Genomic DNA, 10,746 nt, shown 5'->3' with positions numbered 1-10,746 from the left:
TTTTTTTTTTTTTTTTTTTATTTTGCTCCCCTTTTATATGTCCCCCCAAATTAAATCTGTCCTCGTTGCATGGTAAGAAGCGTGCACAGAGGCTTTACAAACGTCGCTCTTCCCCTGTATAACAAACTCATTTTTGTGAAAAAAAAAAAAATGTGAATAAATTATATTGACAAAGTGGAGTGCCTACAATGGCCATTTGTTTTTTTTTAAATTCGTGAGACGAGGAAAGGTCTTTGTACCCCCACCGTTGCACGTCAAATGGAATGAAGTGAAAGTGCCATTTGAACAGGTTGTACATTTCTTTTTTTTTTTCCCCTTTTTTGTACCTCCTTTAAACGTACATGCAGAAATGTAAGAAAAAAAAAAAAAAACTGCCATGTGCATAATTGTCTTCCACTGCAAATGTCGCTCGTGGAATGTTTTTTTCGTTCCACACATGAGTATACTCGTGAGGGGTGTGTGTGTAGGGGGGTATATTCACGTGCACACATTTTTAGCATTACGCTGGTATGTCTTAAAAACCAGCTCGGCAAATTTTACAAAAAAAAAAAAATAGGGTCAAGGTGCCTTGAGTTGTTAGGGTGGGAGGTGCTTCCCCTTTGAACTTTCATCCCTCATCAAAGTGGGGAAGTGACATCATGGGGACGTGCACGAAATGACAAACGAGATAACGCCAAACCCGCTTCGACTTATGACTGCTCCCTTGTGGAACGCACACAGACGAGCACAGCGGGGGGTGTTACGTTGTAGTGACAGAAAAGTACGTAAAAAAAAAAAAAAAAAAAAAAAAATGACGCAACATGCGTACACCTGTTACATGCATAGCTGAGCATCCTTCATCCAACGAGGCAACTTCTCCCAACGGTCCCTCTACTGCTCCATGGTAACTTTTATCTTCGAGTTGTTGTCAATCCCGTAGGTGTATAGACTCGAGTTGCTGTCCACAATTTCAACGCACATAGGGTTGTTCTGAAAAAGAAGGCGGAAGAAAAGAAGGGTCCACAATGGGATGGTATATATACAACGTGCAGGGGTGGGTGAAATGAAGTGGTTCATAATGGCCGAATGGAAAAGCTTTGGAAACGGATAAACGTGCTTATCTGTACTTAAAGCACATGTAGCGATCTGTACATGGGAGACTCCACCACTAAAGTACTTTTCCTTATGCACGTATATCGAGTGACCCACCTCGTCGGTGTAAAATAATTGCATCTTGGGGAGGGGCACTGAATAGAGACGAGAACACAGGTACTTCAAATCTTTTATGTTCATATGTTTGTTAACCTTTTTCTTCACGATTTCGTATTTTTTTGAATTTATAAATTCGGGGATGATGGTGATATTGATCAGGTTACTCTGCATGCCTTTGGCGGCTTCGACGCCGGTTTGGTCTGCAAGGGGGGGATGGTTTAGAAGTTGTGTAGAAGTTGTGTAGAAGCGGTGTGGGAAAGACTACAAACGCGGTGCGTGACAAGCGACAACTCACCCTGCAACGCCTCATAGTGCAAGAACTCCAGACGATCGCTGTGGCGGCAGCCGAGCACGGGCTCGTTAAACACCCTAACGACGTCATCCTTCTGGTAAAGAGATATGAAGAAGCGCTCCGAGTTTACGCGCTCGCTGTTGTTTATGTAACTCCGATTCATTGTTTCCAACATGGGGAGGATGGCCACGAATATGAACCGGAGGTCTTTCTTCACCTTCAAATTTTTTTTTTTCTGCTGGTAATTTAGCGTCTCCAGGTGGTAAAAAACGTAGAACAAATCTCTCAGTGTTTTGTAGTTGTTGATTTTATTTTCATCCAGCAGGAGCTCTTTCAGGTGGCTGAATTTTTCGTTTATCCGATGGAGTCGATCAGGGGGGGAGTCCCCTTCTCCGTCTTCCTCCCTCGTCCCTGAGCATACCCCCTCCGCAATGGTCACTAAATCGTCGCTGTCTGCAAATTTGTTCCTCTTTAAGAAGACAGACTTAATCGATTTCACATGGAAGATGAAGGAAAACAGGTCTTCGTAATCGTGCAGGTAGTTATCGTTGAGTACGATTTTGTGTAGCTTGGTAAAGGTGTGTATGTGTCCCTCGTTGGTGGTCACGCTGGCCGTTCCGTTTGTCGTCCCGTTCGTCATCACGTTGGCCGTCACGTTCGATTCCACGCAAGGCGCGCCTTGATCCCCTTCCTGCGCGATGCGGGCAGGTGAAAAACCATTGTGCGTTTCGGCATGATTCCCCTTTTCACATTTATCACGTTGGACGTACTGGAGCAGGACGGGAGAGTTGGCAAGGTCCACATCCTTCATTCGCATACTCGTGAGGTAGTTTTTCTTCAAGCTAAGAGTTTCTATATTTGGAAAAACAAACGACAAAATTAGGACATCTTCCCAATCGATCATGGTGTTGTCAATGCATAATTCTGTAATCTGTTCAAATCGGATTAGATGGTCCTGCATAATACAGTGGTTACATTTGAGTGTATCTCCCCCTGCTTCTACTATACCTTCCTGATGTTGTCCCTCCTCTTTATCTTTACACACACAGCCCCACTGCACACATTCGAGAGTCAACTGTGTCATTTTATTGTCTGAAATGTTCAGGTAAGACAGCTCCTTCGCCAAGCTAACAATATGAAAGATGTCCTTCCACTGACTTATAAGATTTCCACACAGAGACAAACTACGAAGTTGGTGAAAAACTATCTTATTATGTCGTCCACATGTATATATTAAATATTTATTTAGGGTTATATTTGTGAGTTGATAAAAATTTTGAAAATATTTTCTCGCTTCTGTGACTCCACTAAATTGAACCTTTTTGGTTTTCTTCGTTTGATAATCCTCCACATACAAATCCGAGTCGGTGAAAATATATTTGTATCGAAAATGTAGGGCTTGAAAAAAGGTTAACCCTACGTGTATTTTTTCCAAAGGCATAAATGAGCATGGCTTAAGGTGCCTCTTACAAGTGCGGAGTTCTTCCACAATTTTTTTGTTTTGCTCTATCGGCATATCTAAAGTGTGGTCTCCTCCGTTGTAGCATCTTTTTGTTCTCTCCCTTGTGAGTAGGTGTAAGGGGAAGAAATAAATATCGTTATTGAAATCTCCAAAGTTTTTTCCTGCTTTTTTGTTGTCCCATTCTATTCCATAAAAGGTGGTGTTCGGATGTGGATGATTCTTGAGCGTGCCGATGAAGCGCACCGTGCCTACCTTTATATTTATTTGCTCATTGAACAGATACCTGATTAGGTTTTCGTCTGCCATTTGGTTGTCTGGCTGCGTCCCGGAACTGGACTCGTCATTTGCCCCATCTCTTATGGCCACCTCCTCCCCGTGTGTCACTTTCTCATCGCCGAAAATGCAGCTGAACACGCGCATCCCCACGGATAGCTCCTTCTTGTTGTCGAACACGTTTTCCATTTGACGCGTTGGGGGTAGAAGTTTGGAAAAAAAACAGAAGACGTGAATCTCTTCCCCCTCCACCTCTTTCTTTTTTTTTTTTTTTTTTTTTTTCCCTCTCATTTTTTTTTTTTTTTTAGTCCAGATTTGTGTACACAAGTGAAAAAAAACTTGCATGCTTTTTTCGTTTCCGTGGAGCTTTTAAATCTCCCCATCCGAATTCCTTTTTTTTTTTTTTTTTTTTTTTCACCTCTCTTACGTTTGTGTGTGCTTCCTACACGGGTGTGGATTCCTCCCGGCAGGATTAACAATCGTAAAAAAGTGGCTACTGATGGGTGCTAAATTATGAACTTCTAAATGGATGTAAATAAAAATAAAAAAAAAAAAAAAAAAAAAAGGGAAACGTTTCAAACTTCTTGCCCTACATGGGGAACCTTTGTTGGACACACAATTTCGGCGCAACACTTGGTGCTAAAACGCAGCACGAGAAAAGGGGAGCGTTGACATATAATCGCCGACACAGGGCGCGTACACCTAAGTGATGCGAAGTGGCATGTGCGCGCTATTTATTTTACATACTTAACAAAATTCCATGCACTTAAATATATTCTCGTGTTAGTGTCGGTAGATTTTTTTTTTTTTTTTCGCCTCGATGATTTCCTTCTCAAAGATGACCCCCTTTTTGCAAAATGGACGCAAAATTTCTCTGAGGGGGACAACATATTTTTATAGAAAAAAAAAAAAAAGTACCGCCTCATCCATCGCAACCCCATTTTTATCCCTCAAAATGGAGAAGCAAAAAATGGGGTCAGGGGGGGTGTATGATGGAAGTGGGGAGATTAAATTGGCCGCTCAGTTGGCCGCTAAGTTAAAGACAAATACATGTTTTCCTTTCCAATCAGCCGTACAGGCGATGCTCATTTGACACGCGTACCAGCGGGTGTAAAGAAATTTTTTTCAGGGAAGTACAAAAAAGGTAAAAAAAAGAAAAATGAAAAAAAAAAAAAATGCGAAATGAAAAAGTCCCAACACGCTTGGGGCGCGGTGGAAAAAGGGGACAAACAGCTGCGCAGAGGAACGCCGCGCCGTGTGTGTCCTCTTGGGCTTGTCTCCCGGACAAATCAAGCAAATGTTAAAAACATGAAGAAGCAAATCGTCAGGGGGGGGGGTGGAAAAAGAAAAGCTGCGCAAAAAAGTTAAGTTACATATCTACGCAACCGTGGGGCGATAGTGCAGCGGCCGCAGCGCATCTCCTACACCAGGAGTGTCGCGTTTATGCAGCCATCCAATTCAGGGTTGTTGGTAACCTGCGCGAACTTGGCCCAAATGATCTTCCCCGATTGTGTAACAAGGCCTAGTTCACTGACGTTCACCTCGATAATGGTTCCCTTGGTAATAACACCCAAGTTGGTATACAAATTGGACTGGGGGTTTACCTTAACACTTATAATATCGAGAGAGAAGGTGGTCTTTAATTCACTGTGATACACATTAGCCTTCTTAAAACGTAAGCTACTGGGTCGAATGTATCTTTCAAATTTGGGGTTCTTCCTAGTGAAGTCATTTCCCACAAAGGAAATTTTATCAATGAGTCGCTTCCACGTTTTTCTTCTCCTTTTTCCAGATTTAACAACTCTTAACATTTCAGCCTCATTTAGGGCCTGTATTTTAGGGATGGGCAATTCCCATTTTCCTGCCTTGCTCTTCCTTTTCTGTTTAAGTAGGTTGGTTAAAACTTTTGTTCCTTTCACTTGGGTTCTGTCAAGTAGGTACGATGGCAATCCATTATCATCATTTATTTTTGTGTTTGTTTTTACGTCCTTGGGTTCATGAGCCTTTATGGTTTTCTTTAAATTAACTTTCTCTGTGTATTTTTTCTTGTTGTAAATTTTGGCCTTTATGCCTCTCAGCTTCTTTGCCTTTAGTGCTTCCTTGTGTACTTTCCTCGCTTCCTTCTTTCGAGTCTTTTCAAAATAATCAAATCGGTAGCCGTACCTCTTTCGGTGCAGCTCTATGTAGTCGTTCTGCGGCATATTTTCTACAGGGGAAAATTGAAGCTTCACGGGAGGGAGCGGTCACGTCTCTCAACGGCGACGGGTTTATATCGTGTTCGTGGAAGAGTTTTTTTTGCCCCCCCTAATCAATACAACATTGTCAATGGTAAATTGATTTCCTCCCTAAGAAGATCTCCAAAGGGGGGGGAGGTTGAAGAACCCTCTTCGCAGTCAATTGCGAGGTATATTAACCCAAGGAAGAAAAGAAGCAAGGGGACTTTCATCTATCTTTCCCCTGTTGCTTATTTTCTCTTCGCTTCTTCTTGAAAAAAAAATAGGGGAATATGCCAAACGATGAACCAATCCAATCGCTTCGTTTTAACCTGACGTTAATATCTGCCTCCTTTTCCCCTTTTTTTTTTTTTTTTTTTTTTTTTTTTTTTTTTTTTCTTGATATATAACCATTTGGGCATAGCAACATGTATGCCTTTGTGGCTAAATTTGAATTAGCTCCACTGAATGCCACTTTATCCCTTCCGAAAAATTTGACCTAGTGGCTCGCGCGTTTAGGGTGACATATATATATATATTTATACAAATATAGTAACGTATATATAATAGGGGCTGTTTTTTTTTTTTTTTTTTTTTTTTTTTTTTTTTTTTTTTTTGCGAAGTGTTGCTCGGGCTACGGCGCCTTAAAATTTTCAGCACAGCGGGGTTTCCAAACACCGAGGCGTATTTTTTTTTCCTCATATTTACTACCATTTCTTGCCCAAGAAAGCGCTACGCAAATAAAACGAGAGAGAATAATGCAAGTGTCCTTCTGTAACAAACGAAAGGATGAACAAACCCCATCCTATGTTTGAGTTGAAGTTGTTTGTATTTATTAAAGGAAAAAAAAAAAGGGGGGTACACCAGGGCACAGGGAAAAATTCCTATTCGTCCGCTTCACAAATAATGCATGGTACATGGTTAACAAATAAATATGCATGCACGTTTCTGCCCAATGTGGCAAATTAAGAAAAGGACGCAAATGTGAAGGAGGCTTTTTTTTTTGTTTTGTTTTTCAAACAAGGGACTACCCTCAAGGGATGTTATAATTTATTTTTTTTCCGTTTATTTTAAAAGAGCAAAATGGGAGGACGATATAATTCGGGAGCACGTGGGAAAATAGGAGTACGCATCCCACATAGGGGTTGTCCATACCAGCGATCACGCTGTGAGTGGCACGCTTCGAATGGCACTCTTTTTGCAAATAACCCCACGGCATGACCCGATTGACACAAAAAAAGAAAAAACAATAAAATGTTAACAAAAGGAAAGTCGCGATAATATATCGCATATAATATCATAACAGTCACCACAATGACAGCGTCCATCTTGGTCACCGTTAAGACGCCCCCACTTTGTCACTGAAAAAGGACTTTAGTTCATCGGGGAGCACTCGTAAGATGTAATTCTCCTTTCTACTCTTGCTAAACCTGGGGAAAAAGGGGCAAAAAAAAGAGACACATATATGGGGCAACAATGGGCCGGCAAAATGGGGGTGAAAAAACCCTAGTGGGACTCCCGAACACCTACCATGGCTTCACCTCCCAAAAGGGGAGAGAGATGACGTGCCAGTTGTCCTGCTCCAGCAGCCTGCGAAAAGGAAATTCGAAAAAAAAAATAATAAATGCAGGATTGACAAACTGGGGAACAATCAGCCGCGACAAGCGAGGCCAACCGGCCGCCCCCTCCACACATGCTCACCTCTGCTTGACGACCGTTTTCGTGTTGAGGGCTGGAAATCCCCCGCTGTACGACTTGGTCTTGTAGTGGAATGGGCCATTCACCTCTATCGCGATGTTACGGAGTCTATTAAAAGATGCGTCAAATTTTATCAAATCCTCACGAAGGATAACAATGTCAATGCAGAGCCCCTTGTCCGTCACGTATTCCACATGACAAGGAATTTTTAAATCTTTTTTAATTATGTCTGCTATTTCGTAATGCAGAGAGGAGGAGCTGTAGGAGGTTGTGCTCATGTTGTTTGTGTAGGTTTGTTTGAACAGCTGCAGTAGCTTTAGCCCATACTGAAACGGCTTCACCTTATCGTTGTGCGCGCGAATGGCTTTCAGGGCGGGGACGTCACTGTTCTGTAGTAAGCCGCCCTTCTCTGGTGATGCTGCCCCCCACGCGCGGTACGCCAAGTACGACTGGTACAGCTTGCACACCATGATCTCGATGGGAGTGTTAACGCTGCTGTCTTTTGTGTAAGCATAATAGGACTGATTAAAGTACACGTTGTTCTTATAATAATCCAATGTGTCTTGATTCAAGTTTTGTAAAAATGGCATCTCATAAACAAAGTTGAAAAGTTCCTTGTCCATGTGTGCAAATGCCGACATGTACCGAATGATATCTACCAGTTCGATCGGCGTGTAGTTGTGTCGATTCTGAAAAACCATTTTGGCTAGGTAGTGCACCATGAGTGTTTTCACCTCTGCAGGGCGCTTCTCTTCAGATCGCTTCTCTTCAGATCGCCTCTCTTCAGATCGCCTCTCTTCAGATCTCTTCTCTTCACCGGGAGCAGCAGAAATTGCCCCGTCAACCAAATACAACGCCCTTATCAGCTTTGTAACTAGGCCGTTATTTCTGTAGTCTAACAAATGAAGAGACTTCAAAATTAGCAAAAAGAGGACATTTAAAACTTCAGGAGAGTCGACCTCCAACTCAGCAAGACTGTAAAATGATAGAATGAGCTCTTCTATGCTTAGGTCTGGTGCCTTTTCCATAACTTGAGACGTGATCAAATTTAATATTTGTACATTTGTGTAGGGGAACTTGCACAGGGTGTACAAACAGTACACAGGGAAGCAAATGGGTCGACTACTGACCAGACCGGAGGATGCCAATTGTGTGGATTCGTTCGACTTGCTTTGTGCTTGGCCCGAATCGATGAACTCTCTTTTGGCGTGTCTCAAATCTTGGGCAGCATATTTGTTCTTCACATCAGTACTTTTTTGCACCTTTTCCTTTTCCAGCTCATCTTGGGAATTGTTTAAGGAGGAGTAGTTTGCATTGTGGTAGATGGAGTAGGTGAAGTGCTTCATGTGAAATGGGGAGGAGGCAAAGTGGTCTGGTTCGGGGTCGTCTCTGCGCAGTGACTGGTCCATGTGGAGGCAGAAGGCCTCCAAGTTTGCCTCTTCGTAGGGTGAGGAAGCGACACCGCCATCGTGCGAGACATCCTCCTTGACAATACCAGCTTTTGCCTTAACACTTCGCGTACTTCCCGTACCACTTCCCGCACCGCTTCCCTCAGCGACCCCCTGCAGGTACCGCAGAAGCCTCTTGGAAAAATTGAGGAAGAGAGGGCGGACGTAGATTTTTTTCACCAAGCAAAGGTACACAGCCTCGCACAGAAGGAACATATCAAACTGGTCCATAAAAAAAACGAGGAAAAAATATATGTACTTAAAAATATTTGTGTGATCGAATTTCAAAATGGAGAAGCACCTCAAAATGGTAATAATGTCCTTGATATTTATATAGGGAATAAATTTGTACATGTCTTTATTCTTTTCGTAAGTCGTTAATTTTTCATTGCTGGAAAATATTTTATATATAATTTTAAGATGCTTGTTTATGCTGCCTACAATTCTCATGAAGTTCCTATTCCGTGTGATGTGATGTAGTCTCCTCCTTTCTTCCTTCAACTTGAGAATATTGTGATCGTCTACCTCTCCATATGTGTCCTCTCCTGCTCCGTCCATGGTGAGGAAATTATCATTTAGGCTGTCTCTCGTCAGTGAACCCTTACTTGGTTCCCTTGATGATAGCACATCGATCTTCTTTCCTCTAAGAGAAGAAATCACTCTCTGTCGTCTTTCATTCAAGTAGCTCGTGGTAATTTTGTACAAAGAAAAGACGCTCATGGTAACATTTAAGTAATTATAAGGGTTCGTATCAAACACGAAAAATATATCATCTACATTTTCTTTGTTATAAATTTCGTTGTATATGTGGTCCACATTATCATTTAAAAGTTTGTTATTCTTTTTTAAAATATAATTCCAATTTATTTTTTTGTTTGTCCTTTCTCTAATCATTTTGAGGTTCTCTTTTGGAGTTCCCCATATACCTGCTTCCATAAGATCTTTTATGGATTTCCTATTTTTTCTAACTAATATGTGATCGCTAATAAGGTCGAATTCATCGTCCTCATCAGTTCGTCCTACTTCTTCAAGGGGGACCTTGTCTCTGTCTCTGGCTTCTCCCTCTCCACTCTCACTCATCGCATGGTCTACGCCTTTATCTGAAGAAGCCCCGCCATCTGCCCACAGTTTTTTATGTTGCTCACTTTTTGCACAAATGGCTGGTTTTAAAAAGCAGTTCCTTTTGTTAAAGCTGCGAACAAATTCAGAGTTCCTCCTATGGTGATGGCCTCCTCCTCCCTCATCATGGTAGTAAAAGATATGATACCTTCTTATACATCTGTCCTCATCGCCATTTGGAGGAGGGCGCAGTTGAAGTGACTTCTTCCTTCTCTTAACATGGCTTCTTACCAGATAGCAGTTCCCACCCTGCGCCCTCTTTAACAAACTCGATTTTGATACAAGCGAATGGGACTCTCGAATGAATGCAAGGGACACACTTAGGAGGACTATCGAGTAAGCTACCAGCCACAGCAAGTAATTAAAAACGATCATTATAGCCGCTCATTGCTTAGGACGGGGGGGCATGTGGGAGAGGCAACTACCCCAACCGTGTAAAAAAAAAATGTGTGCCGCGGGGATCCAGGCAAATAGGTAAACTTCAACGATAGTTAAAAAAAAAAAAAAAAAAAAAAAAAAAAAAGTGGCACACGCTGCGCTCCTAGGGGATACTACACAATGCTGCATAGTTACCACTTGGGCAAAAGATAAAAAGAAACTATGGCCATCGTTGTTGCATCCCTTCACACAGCAATTTGCCTGTTGCTGCTTGGATTGGGCTGAGACGCTCCATTCGCCAATATTTTTTTTTTTTTTTTTTTTTTTTTTTCCTTTTTAACCGGATCCGTTACATCATCAATCTGTGGAGGGCCATTGGTTCGGGGTGCAACTTTTTTTTTTGGCCAATTCGCTCGCCCCTTTTTCGCACTATCGACCAGAAGTGCAAATCATAAATGGGGGATGTCCCGAACGGCTTTTTGCGCAGAAGAAAAGTGGCCACTGTTCACTGTCGCATGGGAAGAAGGTTACACTGGACGAAGTCAAAGTGTGATGTGCTAAGCGCGTGATCCATATAAAATGCTACCGATTTGTAGTAGTTATTGGGGGAAGCCAACATGGGGAGTGTTCTCCACACCCAGGTGCTAAGATCACAAACGGCGTGCAAATCGG

General features: G+C 42.2%; 3 protein-coding genes across 3 annotated transcripts; all 3 read right to left on the bottom strand.

Moving 5' to 3' along the window:
• Positions 1-870: 870 nt before the first annotated feature.
• AK88_01001 (uncharacterized protein) lies at positions 871-3,407 on the bottom strand (the record flags this gene model as incomplete). The annotated part of the gene is made up of 3 exons (XM_012478639.1): positions 871-969; positions 1,132-1,391; positions 1,487-3,407. 3 exons carry the CDS (start codon positions 3,405-3,407, stop codon positions 871-873), a joined length of 2,280 nt encoding a protein of 759 aa, XP_012334062.1.
• Positions 3,408-4,639: 1,232 nt separating this feature from the next.
• On the bottom strand, positions 4,640-5,419 carry AK88_01000 (uncharacterized protein; the record flags this gene model as incomplete). Its single annotated transcript, XM_012478638.1, has 1 exon — positions 4,640-5,419. One exon carries the CDS (start codon positions 5,417-5,419, stop codon positions 4,640-4,642), a length of 780 nt encoding a protein of 259 aa, XP_012334061.1.
• A 1,351-nt stretch (positions 5,420-6,770) lies between these two features.
• On the bottom strand, positions 6,771-10,071 carry AK88_00999 (uncharacterized protein; the record flags this gene model as incomplete). The annotated part of the gene is made up of 3 exons (XM_012478637.1): positions 6,771-6,861; positions 6,962-7,021; positions 7,133-10,071. 3 exons carry the CDS (start codon positions 10,069-10,071, stop codon positions 6,771-6,773), a joined length of 3,090 nt encoding a protein of 1,029 aa, XP_012334060.1.
• Positions 10,072-10,746: the final 675 nt, after the last annotated feature.

Source organism: Plasmodium fragile, assembly GCF_000956335.1.
Source record: "Plasmodium fragile strain nilgiri unplaced genomic scaffold supercont1.8, whole genome shotgun sequence".
Classification (NCBI taxonomy): Eukaryota; Apicomplexa; class Aconoidasida; order Haemosporida; family Plasmodiidae; genus Plasmodium; species Plasmodium fragile.
The sequence above is the reverse complement of the archived record's forward strand: the minus strand, read 5'-3'. Positions and strand labels throughout refer to the sequence as shown.